The following is a 14,735-nucleotide window of genomic DNA, read 5'->3' as shown; positions in this document are numbered from 1 at the left end:
TAAAAAAAAGTAGCCAGTTTTGGCATAGCCATGGTCATTGAATAGCAACATATATAAAGACACTATTCCCTTATGATTCTGAAAATTTACTTAATTACTAGCTAATTCTACTCTCTATCCCTCCCTAAATTCAAACAAGCCCTAACTTTATTTTTTTGAATCATACTACTGTAATATCAAAATCATTGGAGGAATTCAGGATTCAAGTAATAATTACTTCCAAGAAAAAAGAAAGGTTAACGTATGAGGGAATGGCATATACAATACATTGCGAAAAAAATGCCAACGTTGATCATTTCTTTCTGAGCCAGTCATTCTTTATATTAACGAAAAACTATAAGGGATCAAACTACACTAACATAGCTATATAGGGTCTACGGATATAAGACTCGCTAGTACTCAGAAGTTTTGACGTAAGGCACTTTTTTGTTTTTTTTTTTTTTTGTTTTATTGACGTAAGGCACTTGGACCTTTCCTTTTTCTACCATTATCATTTCTTCCCCTTGATTTTCACGTGACATAACTTACATTAGAGATAAATCATTGTCTCCTTTCTTTTTTACTCTCTCTCACGAGAATCGAGTAATTTCTTCCCCTTCCTTTTTTTAATATCATAGTTTTCATAACAAATTTTACGATTATTTAGTTTGACGAGTTATTATTAATTTTATATGGTCCATCGTTAGCATTGTTTTATTATGACAACGTTTTATATAGCTACCGAATTTATTGTGAATTATATTTTGCTAGTACTTAGTACACGTATTGACAGGGAATTGCTTACTTATTAGGCACCACAACTCTCAAGTATATATCCAAGAGCTGAAAAAGAAACCTCAAACGCTCTTCTCTAGCTTACACTCAAGTATTACCATTTTCTATCAAAAACCCCCCACCAAAATGTTGAAGCCTGGAATTCAGCAATCACAGTACAGTTCCAAAACTTGCCTCTTCCTATTACACAAGTCATTCATCCATGGCAATAATGGCAGTGCTTCACTTCCAATCTGGTCAAAACCCTCATTCATAAAAAAACACACAAACATTCACACTGGCTTTATTCGTAGCAACATAAAAGCTGTAGCTAGTACTGCCACAGAGAAGTCCATTAAAGTTAAAGCCGTTGTGACTGTAAAACCCACGGTTCGTGGATTTTTGTCAAACCTTGGGATACAACGAGGGCTGGATGATATAAAAGATTTACTTGGTAAAACACTCCTGCTGGAACTAGTTAGCGCTGAGCTTGATCCAGGTAAGTGTTCGTCTTGGGCTCTAAGCTATAAGCAACCAACCCTAATGGTTACGTTGTTCTTGGTGTTGGGGTGTGTGTGTAGTTTCGAACATATTGGTTTTATTAAGTTTCGGTTCAAATATACATTCTCTTTTGCTATACAAATTAAAAAGTCTTTTAATTTTTTTTTTTTATTACACTTGTCTGAGGTACACAATGAAACTTTGCTTTCGTATGATAATGAATTTCGCACCAAAAATCCCATAAAAAAATTATAAACTTCGAGCTATAAGCTGAATACAAATTTGTCTTCTCTTTCTCTCTTTTCTTTTCTTTTCTTTTTTTTTTTTTTGGCCAAGTTACAGCAACCAATTTAGGCGTAGTTTACTATTTTATTTTTCCCTGTGAAAACCGGTTATAGAAAAGTTCTTTTGGAAGGCATAAATCTTTTCCATGTCTTTATTTATTTATTTATAAAGTAACCAATTTTTTTTATAGACAAAAAAAAAAAAAAAAAAATCAAACATATGACATATTATAATTGAAAAAGCATGTTTCTAACAAGAATGATAAAGTATAAAGTGGAACCCTAAAAATGTGACATTATTTATGTTTAATAGAAACTTTCAACTCAGTGTTTTCATATTTAAACATTGAGATCATAAAAAAGGAAAAGAAGGTTTTGCCATATGGAATTGCCAATATAAGCAATGTAATTCAACATTTTCCTCCCTTTCTTTTATCAGCTAATTATGTAGAAATTTACAGTCATTACTAATAACAATGAAAAGGTTGAAACATAAGATCTTTAATTGTCACAACCACAAGCAACATGGAGACATAATTAGAGAGCATCTAGTATTCTAGTCCATCTATAAATGGTCCCAAGAAACTGAACTTTAAAGAAAGGCGCAACTGTACGTTGTCAGACTATGGTCCCGACTCTAAGCCAAACAAAATTAAATTAATTAATCCAAATTATAAAAGCTATAACACTTAAGGATGACCATAAGAAGGACAAGTTAGCATATGCTTTCCAGAATTACGTACCATTGGACAATTTCTACTGTAGTTTATCATTGTACTCATATATATGCATTCGATTTAGTTTGTAATTCGACTTGGCCATGATGATTTTAAATGAGATATTTTGTAAGATTTAGTCCATAGAATGGAAGCTTATACCGATAGATTTTTGGCTTGTTTGTGGCTCATTTTGAATCTATTGTTTGGGGTATATGTTTGCCACTTCAAAATTAGGGTGGCTGTGTCATTGTACTGTAGCCATCTTTGTACTTTTCTCCTTGACATACTGAAACTTACTACAACTCTAATGACATAAGCATATTACTAAACCTTATCTCCAAAAAAAAAAAAAAAAAAAGCATATTACTAAATCATGTAAAACTTTGAGTTGTATAATTGTTTCTTTGTTTTGTTTTGTTTTTTTTTTTTTTTTCACTCTCTCTCTATATTCTATATTTTTGCATCTCACAAGTTCATACATGTAAGTTTAAATTCTTAATTCTACGCAATAATAAACGTTATGGATGTTGGATTATATTTGTGAACGTGTATATGAAGAGACGGGATTAGAGAAGGATACAATTGAAGGTTATGCTCACAAGTTGGGGCGTGGAGATGATGGGGTTAAGTATGAGACAATTTTTGAAGTTCCAATTGATTTTGGAGAGGTTGGTGCTGTCTTGGTTGTAAATGAGCACCACAGAGAGATGTTCCTTGAAGATATAGTCATTGATGGGTTGCCTTGTGGCCCCGTAAGTGTGACATGTCGCTCTTGGGTTCACTCAAAGTTCGACAGTCCAGTGAAGAGGGTATTTTTCACCAACAAGGTCAGTCACTTTCTCATTTAAGGCATGTATGTCCGTGTGTGTGTGTTTTTTTTCTAAGAAAATATTTGTAATTTTAAAGCATGAATATTAGCACTCATGTATGTGCACATAGGTGATACATAAAAATACACAGCTAGAAACGCACCTTCGCATATATAAACTTGATTAATGTAAAGTTTATACCAAGTTAGACCATGTTTTTGAACAGTTTTCAATTGCTTTGAAAAGTTGTTTTAGGTATGATCTATTACTATATGGGTTTTACTAACGTGTATTTTTAAGGTTTTTTAGAGCATGTATTAGTAAATTATTTTTAAAATTTTTTATAAATTTTTTTTTTTTTTCTAAAATGAATGATTAACAGGATCCTTACTATATACCTTCACCGTAAAAAATGGTCCATTTTTCTTTTTTTAAGATTTCCTTTGGTATTTCAACTGGCAAAAATATATTGGCCGCTTAGATTCCTTTACGGATTGCCCTCAGATGGACGCTGTCTCATGAAGTATACATCTCAGCTCAATTATCTTGTGGTCCTCGTGTACAGCAACATATTCACCTAAAACAATGAAATTTCATGTCATGGAGTACTGGTGATTAATGTAATATCATAGATGCTCATAAAAAAAAACAAATGTCATCATAGATGTCATTACAACTAGTACTAAACTATCAAACAAAAATCTCAGGCCTTGTTTGGATTTTACAAAACTGAGTTAACAAAACTGGGTTTTGTTAACTCATACCTCAAAATTCGTGGAGCCCACAGCCATAATATTGTTTGGATGATTTTTGGGTGTGCTGACTCAGTTAACAAAACTGAGATTTTACAGAATTGAGTTACCAATTTCGGAAACCACTGGAGCTTGTTTTCAAGTTATAAGTTTATTCACTCAGTGGCATATTCCGTAATTTACAGCGCAATTGGGTCCCACCACAGTGTGTAGTCCCATCACGCTGAAGCTCCAACGGACCTTTTTTTTTTTTTTTTTTCGTTTCAGATTTTTTACTCCATTTTCACTTCACTCTTCCCCGCAACTTTCTCTCTTCCTCCACTCACATTTGTTCTTTTCCATTTTTATTTCAAAATTACGATGAAACCTAAGCTCTCACAATGCGGAAGAGAACCCATTTGTGCTCACTGTTGCTGGCTGTAGAGACCCAAGATCTTACTTTATCTTTCTTCTTTTATTTTTTTCCCTTTCTTTGTCTTTCTCAATCAGACCCTCTCTTCTTATCTTCTTCCCTCTCTTCTCTTTAGGCCTGGGATTTCTGTAAAAATATGTGGGTTTTGTTTGGTTTATTTGTCTATGATTTTTGGAATAATAAGTTGTAATTTTTGGGTTTGTATGAGTTTTTAAGAATGTAAGAGCAGTGGATTTTTTTTTTGGGTTCTTATAGTCTTTGATGGGTTTCCTTGGCATGTGATTTTTGGTTTCACTAATATTTGTAATTTATGGGTTTCTTTGGCATGTATTTTTGAATTCTTGTAGTCTTTTACAGGTTTCTTTCATATTCGGCCTGGGCAGTGAGTTTTTGTTTTTGGTAAAGTTAGCTTTGTGGGTTTTGGCTAACTGTGCAGAAAGAATCTGCACAAAGACTTTGGGAGAGCGTGGGCTAGCTGAAGGGGAAGGGAAAATAAGAAAATAGAAAAAATAAAAAATGGGGATGCAGGGTAGGCTAATAGCTTTGCTCTGATCAAGTTATAGGTATGGGCCACAAAAACTTAAAAATTTTAAATGATGACAAGTTGAGTGATATGTGCTAAATGAATGAGTATTAAAAATTGAAATATTTTAAATGATGAGTGATGAATGACGAAAATTGAGTGAAGAGTGATAAAAAAAATAAGCTAAGTTGCAAGACTGGCACTTTGTATTTGCATTTAGGAGATGTGAAGGGCAAGTGTCGTAAGGCACCACATATTATTCCTATTTTATTTATTCATTTATTTATGTATATTGTTAGAAATTAGAATACTGACCTGTAAATGATATGATTGATTGAGTAGTTGACCAGCATCAGGTAGTAGTACTGATATATAATTATAAGTAATTAAGTATTACTTTTTTTCGGGTTCAAATATATTTATTAAAGCATTACGATTAATTAATTTGTTTCCCAACCCTCAATATATATTGGCAAACCCTAATTGTGAGCTTGAATGCTGTTGAAAATTGAAAGTTTAGTTTTTTTTTTTTTTTTGGTTTTGTGTACTATTTATGAGACCCATAAGTACATAATTTAGCAAATTTTAAGTTAATACTGGATTTTACGGTATTATTTACACATTTAAAAATTATTTTGTTATAATATTTTCAGTTTTCAACAATAAGTGGTATCCAAACAGACCATAATTGACTATTTATTGCGTTAATATTGATGATTGAAAATCATAGTTGCCTATAGGGTTTAATTATCCAAAATTTACAATTATATTGACTAAATGAAAATTCACGAATTATATTATCTTGAAATTTTGATTTGATCATCACCTTTAGAATTATCCATACAATTGAAAAAATCTGTTATTGTATAATGCTCAGTGTATTGACCAAAAAATATTTATTAAAAAAAAAAAATTCAAGAATTCCAACAGGACATGGTCCAACTTGGGATTTGAATCGTATTGGTGATTCCAATATTGATTTATATTGTGTTGCTATGATAAGTCTAATCCATCATCATCACGATTAGGATTTCTCTTTTCCTTTTATTTCTTTCTGATGGAGGTGGGCAGAACACATTGCCAAATAATTGGGTAGATAAGTTTATCATTTTATTCATGCATGCATGCACATGAAAGTGATAGTGACATTCTTTTACAAAATATATATCATGGGTTTCCCTTTTAGATTGTGACAATTCGTTGGTTTGTGTGGAGCAGCCATACTTGCCATCACAAACACCTAGTTCGTTGAGGAGGCTAAGAGAAGAAGAACTAAGGAATTTGCGAGGTAATGGGGAAGGAGAGCGCAAACACTTTGAGAGGATATACGATTATGATGTGTACAATGATATTGGAGACCCTGATAAGAGCCTTGACCTTCAAAGACCAGTATTTGGTGGCGAAGAGTACCCCTATCCCAGGCGTTGCAGGACAGGCCGCCCTAGATGTGAAGCAGGTTCAACTTTCTTTGTTATGAATAAACAATAAATCAAATGAGGATCAACGAAAAAAAAAATATTCACCAATTTTTTTTATAATTAATTTTTAAAAAAGATATATTATGATTGATATATAATAAATGCTGAAACTTCAAATTAGTAGTGTGGAGTGGTTGTGTAAAAATAATCTTTTACTAATCACAACTTAATCATCACCATAACATAACAACGTGAACGATTTAGAATCTTTCACATGACGAGCCTTATTCCAACGATTGTTGATGCAAGAATTTCGCACATTCAATCTGGCTTGAATATTTACAAAAAGGAGAGATGAGATCGAAGGAATCACTAGAGTGAGCCTCGGTTGGAGAGCTTCCGATCCCTAAGATTAATATCAATACCTGTTTGTAGTCTCACTTTATCAATAGATGGGAATGGTAGCTATTTTCTTTAATTCTAGCCATTTCCATCATTATGGCCATGATGACCCATGATGGGGGGCATACCTATTACCATCACGGGCCCGATTTTAGACTCATCACCTAATTTTGGACAGGATTTTGGGCATATAATTGTTACCCCATATATGATGAGTCGGTGCGATTTTCTGATACACATCTCTGGCAATAGTATATGACATTATACGGTGGCACATGCAAATTAATTAGTTTCTTGCACCCAATCCTTATCTTTTTCAGATTCCCCAATAAGTCATATAGAGTTTTTTTTTTTTGGGTGCTGCTGAATATTCATATAGAGGTATTGTGATTTAATAAATAAGTTTTTTAATTACTTTTTTGTAATTCATATAGAGGTATTGTGATTTAATGAATAAATTTTTTAATTACATTTTTTGTTTGAGCGATGTAAGGGGTAGTACAAATTTTTACTACACCAACCTTACCAAATGATAGGTTAACTTTTAAAGATAATTAAATAATTATTAAAAAATTTATTTATTAAAATATAATTATGATATCATCACATTTATTTTCATGCGTATTAATTTATAAGCCTATTATAGTAAAATTGGCACTACCTTTAGTTTTTGTTGTTATATCAATCATTTTTTTTTTTTTTAATTTTGTTTAATGTTTACATGACAATCTGTAAAGTTTATATATTAAATCTATAGTATGTAGTAAAATTTATGACACTCCTAATCTCATTTCAAATCCACCTATTCAACTCAAGAGTATGTACTCACATTTACTACTTGCACAGAAAAGTAAGAGAATGAAATGAAATTGGGTTTAGACGTGTATCAGGGATGCTTGGTGAATATCAGTATTACAGCTGTAAACGAAAGCATGCATATGAACTTAATTAATGCCTGCTTTCACTTGTTTTGATTGTAATTGGAAAAACGCCACTAATGCAGATGAACTCTCAGAGAAAAAGAGTAGCAGGTTTTATGTCCCTCGAGATGAATGCTTCTCAGAGATAAAGCAACTAACTTTTTCAGCGAAGACCTTGTACTCAGTGTTGAAAGTATTGGTTCCATCCTTAGGGAAAACGATAGATGAGGGCGTTGGATTCCCATACTTCACAGCCATAGACTCGCTTTTCACTCAAGGAGTTGACTTGGATCACTTGGTGTCTGAAGAAAACCAACAAGGGTTTCTCGAAGCCATCATGCCTAGACTTGTAAAATCTATTGCTGACAAAGGAGGAGCTGTGCTGCACTTTGAGACCCCAGTTACAATGAGCAGTGAGAAAACCTCTCTCTCTCTCTCTCTCTCTCTCTCTCTCTCTATGATTTTAAAAAATTAAATATTATTTAAACTTTATTATTTTGCTTTAGATACAAAATTGCTAATTAATATGGACAATGTAGAATTTTTTTTTAAAAAAAAAAGTCTATAGACACACAGAGTTTGACAAAAATTTTCACAATTATTAATATGACAGATTGATAGTGGAAAGTTAAAGGTGATATTAGTAATAGACCTAAATAAGAATTAATAAAAGTTTATCGACTTATAACTAGTTATTGGTTTTAATTTGAATCAACCACTGAAATTATTTTTTTGCACACCAAAAACAGTTAGTAACAACTTGTAACTTATGATTTGTTGTAAAAATATTGTGAAAAATGTTGTCAGAGTGATATTTCTCTTCTTTTAATTTTGATAAAAAAGTATTATTTATTTATTGACTAATATTTTAGCTTAATTAATACTATTACAATGCAAAAAAGAGAAAACAATATTGGTTCAAATTTAGGGGTCTTTTTTTTTACTTTGGGGCATTAGGCGACTATCTCATTTGCCTATAGTATAGAGTCGGCTCTCTCTCTCTCTCTCTCTCTCATAATATATGGTTTTTTGGATATGTAGGGGACAAATTCTTTTGGTTTAGGGATGAGGAATTCGCTCGGCAAACTCTTGCAGGTCTCAACCCATATAGCATACGGTTGGTCACGGTATGATTTGTAATCACAACTTTTATTTTTACTAAAGTACAAATTACACCTTTTAACTTTGAGTTCATTTATTTTTTTCACCTTATATATTAGAATTTGGTTTTCATTATGACCTTATATAGCACTTTGAATCTTGTTCTTCCATCTACATCATTATAGCACTTGATCATTGATAGTAATAGCTATGAGAATATCATATCATCTCAAAGACATTTGCCAAACACCTACAATTGCTAACTGAGTTGCATCCTTGTCCTTACCAAATTGACCGGATCATAAAGATTCAAAGAATTGTCCATCTATAGAAGTAATCGAGATATGTTATATATGTCCTTATTTTGATTATAAAATCGTATAAGAATGATATAGTTTTCCATGTAGTAGATATGGACATATTTTATTGGGAATGCCTTAGCAATATGATGTAGATGCGACCTGTAAGAGTAGAAAGAATATTTATATCTTTTGGTGACAAGAAAAGAGAATTTTCATAATCCCTCAAGAATGGAAAGGAGACCAACCTAAAGTTTCTAAAGTGGAGTCAATTTCTTTTATTATTTGCTTTGCTGATGAGTTTATTGCAAATGCGAGGGGCTAAGTAGGCACACATAGGGACTTGTATCGTCATAAAGGATGAGCAAAGATTTTGTTTCTGTATATATAAGACAAAGTGGTATTGAAATTTTTTGAAATATTTTAATTTGTATACGGAGTATTATTAGGAATATTTGATAGATGAGAAATGTTAATAGATGCTCTAAGGATATTGGTTTAGAAATTATTTTCAAAAACATTTTATGAGAAAATGATAAAGTTTTTTTTTATTTTTACAATTTTTTACATTTTTCATAAAAGTGTTGTCAAAATTTTCTTAATATAATTTATTAATAATTATCCTAAGGAGGCCTGTTAACATGACCGTTAATGCATATGTATACTGAATTAATTAATTGAGTAAACGCATGAGGAAGTCTCTCCATCATGTGATGTAAAATGCCTTTCCTTTGGTCATATTAATGTATATATAAGAGAGATCGATACACATGAAACTGAAGAAGACAGGAATAATAAATTTATGTAAGAGCAGGAATGGCCATTGAGGAGTGAACTTGACCCAGAGATCTATGGCCCACCAGAATCAGCCATCACCACGGAAATGATTGAGGAAGAAATTGGAGGTATAATGAGTGTCGACCAGGTTAGCAACAATATCATATAAATTTCATGCAAGAATAATTCCCATCATTCAATTTAATTTCTCTCATAGAAATTTGTATACTTTCAATGAAAGCAGGCCATAAAACAAAAGAAGTTGTTCGTACTAGATTACCATGACTTACTATTACAATTCGTCAGCAAAGTAAGACAGATTGAAGGCACCACACTTTATGGTTCACGAGCATTGTTCTTCTTAAACAAAGATGGCACTTTGAGACCATTGGCTATTGAGCTGACTCGGCCACCTATGGATGGAAAGCCGCAGTGGAAGCAAGTTTTTAGACCTTCTTGGAATTCAACAGACGTCTGGCTTTGGAGGATTGCTAAAGCTCATGTCCTTGCTCATGACTCTGGTTATCACCAACTCGTCAGTCACTGGTATGTTCCACATTATAATGTGCTATGATTTTAATGTAGTGATTTCGTGATCGATGTTGACTTAGCTTGCTAAATAATATCTAGAGATTGTAGTATCTATCATACTCAAAAAGCATTTTTTCATTGCATTTGTTAGCTTCATAATTGTTGAATTCATTACCAAAATTATAAAAATTGTGTTTATTACGTACAAACTGTCACGCACACTTTTACATATATCCTATTTTTGAATTGAAATTGTGATTTTGAACTGTGTGTAATAACTTGTGTGTAACAAGTATTACCTATAAAGGAAAAGGAAAATTTTTGTTTAAGCTTTAAGTCCAACCCAGTTTTATTTTTATCATCAGAAGCTTTTACATTTTGAGTGGGCTTTAATTTGAAGTATCTATATTGAGAAAGGAAAATTTGTGCTGTCTTTATTTATTTATTTATTTTTTACAGGTTAAGAACTCATTGTGTAACAGAACCTTATGTAATTGCGACAAATAGGCAACTTAGTGTGATGCATCCAATCTATGCATTATTGCACCCTCATTTTCGTTACACCATAGAGATCAACGCTCTTGCTAGAGAAGCACTTATCAATGCAGGTGGCGTAATTGAATCCGCATTCACTCCAGGCAAATATTCCATGGAGATTTGCTCTGCCGCCTATGCACTCCAGTGGCGGTTTGATCAACAATCACTCCCTGCTGACCTAATTAGCAGGTAACGTCATAGCCAGCCTTTAATTAACATATTAGTTACAGAGTAATGCTAGCAACACAAATTCTTACCGTAAATCTAAAAACACAATATTTTTCATTGAGGTTAATATAGTCTATTGTGATTGATTATTAATAAAATTGTAAAAGTGATAGGCTCACGTAAAAGCAATACTATTTTAATTGCAAATGGTCATTTATAAACAATCGTAAAAAAATTCATTCCCCTAATGTTATTCATTTATGCTCTCAGAGCTCTTTAAGATGGTATGTCGTTATTGAATCGGCTAATACTATATTTATTATACATCAATTACAACATTCTGCATCAACTGTTGTGAAAAGCTTTGTTTCACAATACTTACCATTAATTATAACCCATTGATAATGGTGCAAAATTTTAAATATTTCCTCCACTTTTCTTCCTTATTTCGTTGCAGTTTCTTGACAACTTAACGTGACATTTTGTACGTTATTAGATGAAAGAAATAAAATTTTAACCATAAAGCAACTTTCTCCATTTCAAGTTGGATGAAGAGGATTATATTCATGATGGTTTTTAATTGTGTTTAAAACAAACTGATTCGTCTAGCAAAATTTTTAAGCTCACCTTTAATTGATTATTATGCTATTATTTGTATGTGCAGAGGAATGGCAGTTGAGGATCCGAATGCTCCTCATGGCCTAAAACTAGCAATTGAAGACTATCCCTTCGCTAATGACGGTCTTATCCTTTGGGATGCTATCAAAACATGGGTCACTGACTATGTCAACTACTACTATCCAGACCCTAGACTTGTAGAGTCTGATCAAGAGCTCCAAGCATGGTGGACAGAGATTCGAACTTTAGGTCACGCTGACAAGAAAGATGAACCGTGGTGGCCAGTCCTCAAAACCCCAAAAGACCTAATCAACATCCTCACAACAATGGTATGGGTGACCTCTGGTCACCATGCAGCCGTGAACTTTGGACAATATGCTTATGGAGGTTACTTCCCAAACCGACCTACTATTGCTAGAACCAATATGCCCACAGAAGACCCTTCTGATAAAGAATGGGAAACCTTTTTGAAGAAACCTGAACGTGCATTATTAAAATGCTTCCCTTCACAACTTCAAGCAACAAGAATAATGGCTGTTTTAGACATATTGTCTAATCATTCACCGGATGAGGAGTATCTTGGAGAGAAGATGGAGCCTTCTTGGGCTGAAGATCCAGTCATAAAAGCTGCCTTTGAAAGGTTTCATGAGAGTTTGAAGGAGCTTGAAAGGATTATTGATGAAAAAAATTCCGACAGTAGGTTTAAGAATAGAAACGGAGCTGGGATTGTGCCCTATGAACTTTTGAAGCCATTTTCTCAGCCTGGTGTGACTGGAAAAGGAGTCCCATATAGCATCTCCATTTGAATTTGAAATGTGCTTTTTATAGTTTCAAACTCAGTAATGCTTAATGGAAAAACCTGAACAAGAAAATTTGGGATACCTTGTAATATTCAAATGTCTCAATAACAACGGTTCATTAACGTGAGTTTCTAGACAAGGATTGAAGCTTAGAATCAATCCTAATTTCACCCCTAAACTTTGTCACTTCGATTTACCAACATTTAAGAGCAATTTAATTAACACGAATACCTAGCATTTTTAATTTTAAAATTGACAAACAGGTAAGGTCAGATAGGTTCAGATTTTTACTGGACCGCACACACTTTATAAGATTCATCACCAACTTTAGCACTAGGATGGCGATTTGTCTTAAAGCATTTTGCATGTGTTATTTGCATGTTGGTAGATTGTTGTGTTTCACATTCAAATTGTGAAGAAATAACTAGCGAGGTGGAAAGAGTTCAAGATGATGAGGAGTTGCATTTTTTTACTTTTCTTTATCATGCGTTCAACATTTTCAACTTGTAGGTGATACGTTTTTATTGCTTTGTCTCCCTTGTGTTTTGAAGTATAGTATATGTTGGTTTTTCTATCTAAGGCTTTCTATGCTATGTATAAATATTTGTGCGTACCCAAACTTCCCTTGATGGATTAGGCCCAGGATTGGGTTCACAACTTATTTGTATAGTGGGTTTAGTGTTTCCTACTATGGGTAGTCCCTGGCCTAGCAACCCAATAACACCCTCCCTCTCACGAGCTCCCTTTCTTTTTCCTCTGCATGTTGCTCTCCCTCCTAGTGGTGTTGGTACTATCACTCTTTTACTCTCTGTTTTCTCTCTTGAAATGCCAACCCCCTTTCTCTACCCTCCCCTTTTTTATTTATAGTCTGAGGTTGGTGGGATGCTCATGATTAGCTTTTGGTCTAACTTGTGTGGGCGGGGTCCAATTTGATTATTCTTGATGATGAATATGCTCCATTGGAAGCAGTGATAGTGGCATTGAAATGGATCCCGCATCCAAAAGATTGTTTGGCAACGATATTCCCCCAAGCAATTTCGAGTTGCCAAAGAAATAGGCCGCTTAAGGGTGCACTCCCGATTAGGTCATACTTGACCGGTGTGGACTTGTTCACTGGGTACTAGAAATGCGTTAGGACTACTGAGCGAATTGGGCCCAGCTATGACCTGAGGAGGTGTTTGGGTCAAGGCCCAAGACCCAATGGGCTGTGGATCTTGATTAGGATTGAACCGGGAACATGCTTCTGTCCTTAGAGAGATTTAATATAAGGTTTCTACCTGTTCAGTGATTAGGATCGTGTATGATTTTAGACCCCTTAAAAACATCAGTTATTTAACCTAGTTATTTAACCAAGAGATTACTTAAGTAAATTATTCAGATCTAGGTTAAAACAAACCAAACACAAATATTAAAGCAGCGGAAAATAAAGAACACAACGATATGATAACCTAGGAAAACCAAATCGGTAAAAAACATAGAGAGGATTTAACCTAGCTATCCTCAAGGTAAAACAAATCTACTATAAAATAATTGAAGTTTTACAATAGCGACTTAGACCACTAACATCCTATTGCTACCTCGAGTGAAAAACTTACTATCACGACCACGTGACAGTTTCGAGTCCACAAGTATACCACTTGTTTTTCTTTGAGCTCTTTACGCAGCAACTGAAACGATCACCAAGCTCTCGACATCAATCTCGATGTTGATAACTCTAAATGTGTATGAAGGCAAACACCTCTAGATCTCACAAAAGATTCACACACATATCATAACAATATCAAAACGTGGCTAGAGTTTTTCTTTTCATACTTAAGGCAAAACATAAAACCCTACACGTCATATGGGCTTAGGCTGAGTTGGAAATTCTGCAGAAAAACATTTTGCACGAGCTTCGATTGATCGAGCTAATTTTCGATCGATCGAGCCTTGTAGAATTTGAACAGTAATTTTTTGCAATTACTCAATTCCAATTTTACACATACATCACTTTGAGCAGCCTAAATCTAAACTAAACGTTTTGATCATGGTTTGCCAACATATACAAACCAGGAACAGGCTTCTGTCCTTAGAGAGAAGCCTTGACCGTTTTGATCATGATTATTCCTAATGATGAATGTTCGGCAACGATATTCCCCAAGGCAATTCTGAGCTGCTGAAGACATGGGCCACTTAGGGGCGCACTCTTGATCAGGTCATACTTGACCAGTGTGGGCTTGTTCATTGGGTAATAGAAATGTGTTAGGACTGCTGTGCAAATTGGGCCCAGCTATGACCCGAGGAAGTGTTTGGGTCAAGGCCCAAGACCCAATGGGCCGCAGATCCTGTCCAAGCCCAAGGTCCAATGGGCCGGGGATCTTGTCCCATACAATATCCAATAAGAGTAACTTATAAATAAATATATATATATA

The 14,735-nt window shown here is 33.9% G+C and overlaps 1 protein-coding gene across 1 annotated transcript; it reads left to right on the top strand.

The window, feature by feature from the left end:
* The first annotated feature begins 778 nt into the window (after nucleotides 1-778).
* Nucleotides 779-12,463, top strand: LOC142607696 (linoleate 13S-lipoxygenase 2-1, chloroplastic-like). The gene is made up of 9 exons (XM_075779286.1): nucleotides 779-1,252; nucleotides 2,816-3,084; nucleotides 5,972-6,209; nucleotides 7,577-7,906; nucleotides 8,535-8,620; nucleotides 9,708-9,818; nucleotides 9,915-10,216; nucleotides 10,661-10,927; nucleotides 11,571-12,463. The coding sequence occupies exons 1-9, from the start codon at nucleotides 901-903 to the stop codon at nucleotides 12,328-12,330; spliced, it is 2,715 nt and encodes a 904-aa protein (XP_075635401.1). The 5' UTR covers nucleotides 779-900; the 3' UTR covers nucleotides 12,331-12,463.
* The last annotated feature ends 2,272 nt before the right edge of the window (nucleotides 12,464-14,735 follow it).

This window comes from Castanea sativa, chromosome 8, assembly GCF_040712315.1.
Source record: "Castanea sativa cultivar Marrone di Chiusa Pesio chromosome 8, ASM4071231v1".
NCBI lineage: Eukaryota > Viridiplantae > Streptophyta > Magnoliopsida > Fagales > Fagaceae > Castanea > Castanea sativa.
The sequence above is the reverse complement of the archived record's forward strand: the minus strand, read 5'-3'. Positions and strand labels throughout refer to the sequence as shown.

Excerpts from the sequence above, each read along its gene's own strand:
- LOC142607696 (XM_075779286.1), top strand. The coding sequence starts at position 901 with ATGTTGAAGCCTGGAATTCAGCAATCACAGTACAGTTCCAAAACTTGC. Across the intron at positions 3,085-5,971 it reads GGGTATTTTTCACCAACAAG|CCATACTTGCCATCACAAAC; the intron begins GTCAGTCACTTT and ends TGTGTGGAGCAG. Across the intron at positions 6,210-7,576 it reads CCGCCCTAGATGTGAAGCAG|ATGAACTCTCAGAGAAAAAG; the intron begins GTTCAACTTTCT and ends CCACTAATGCAG.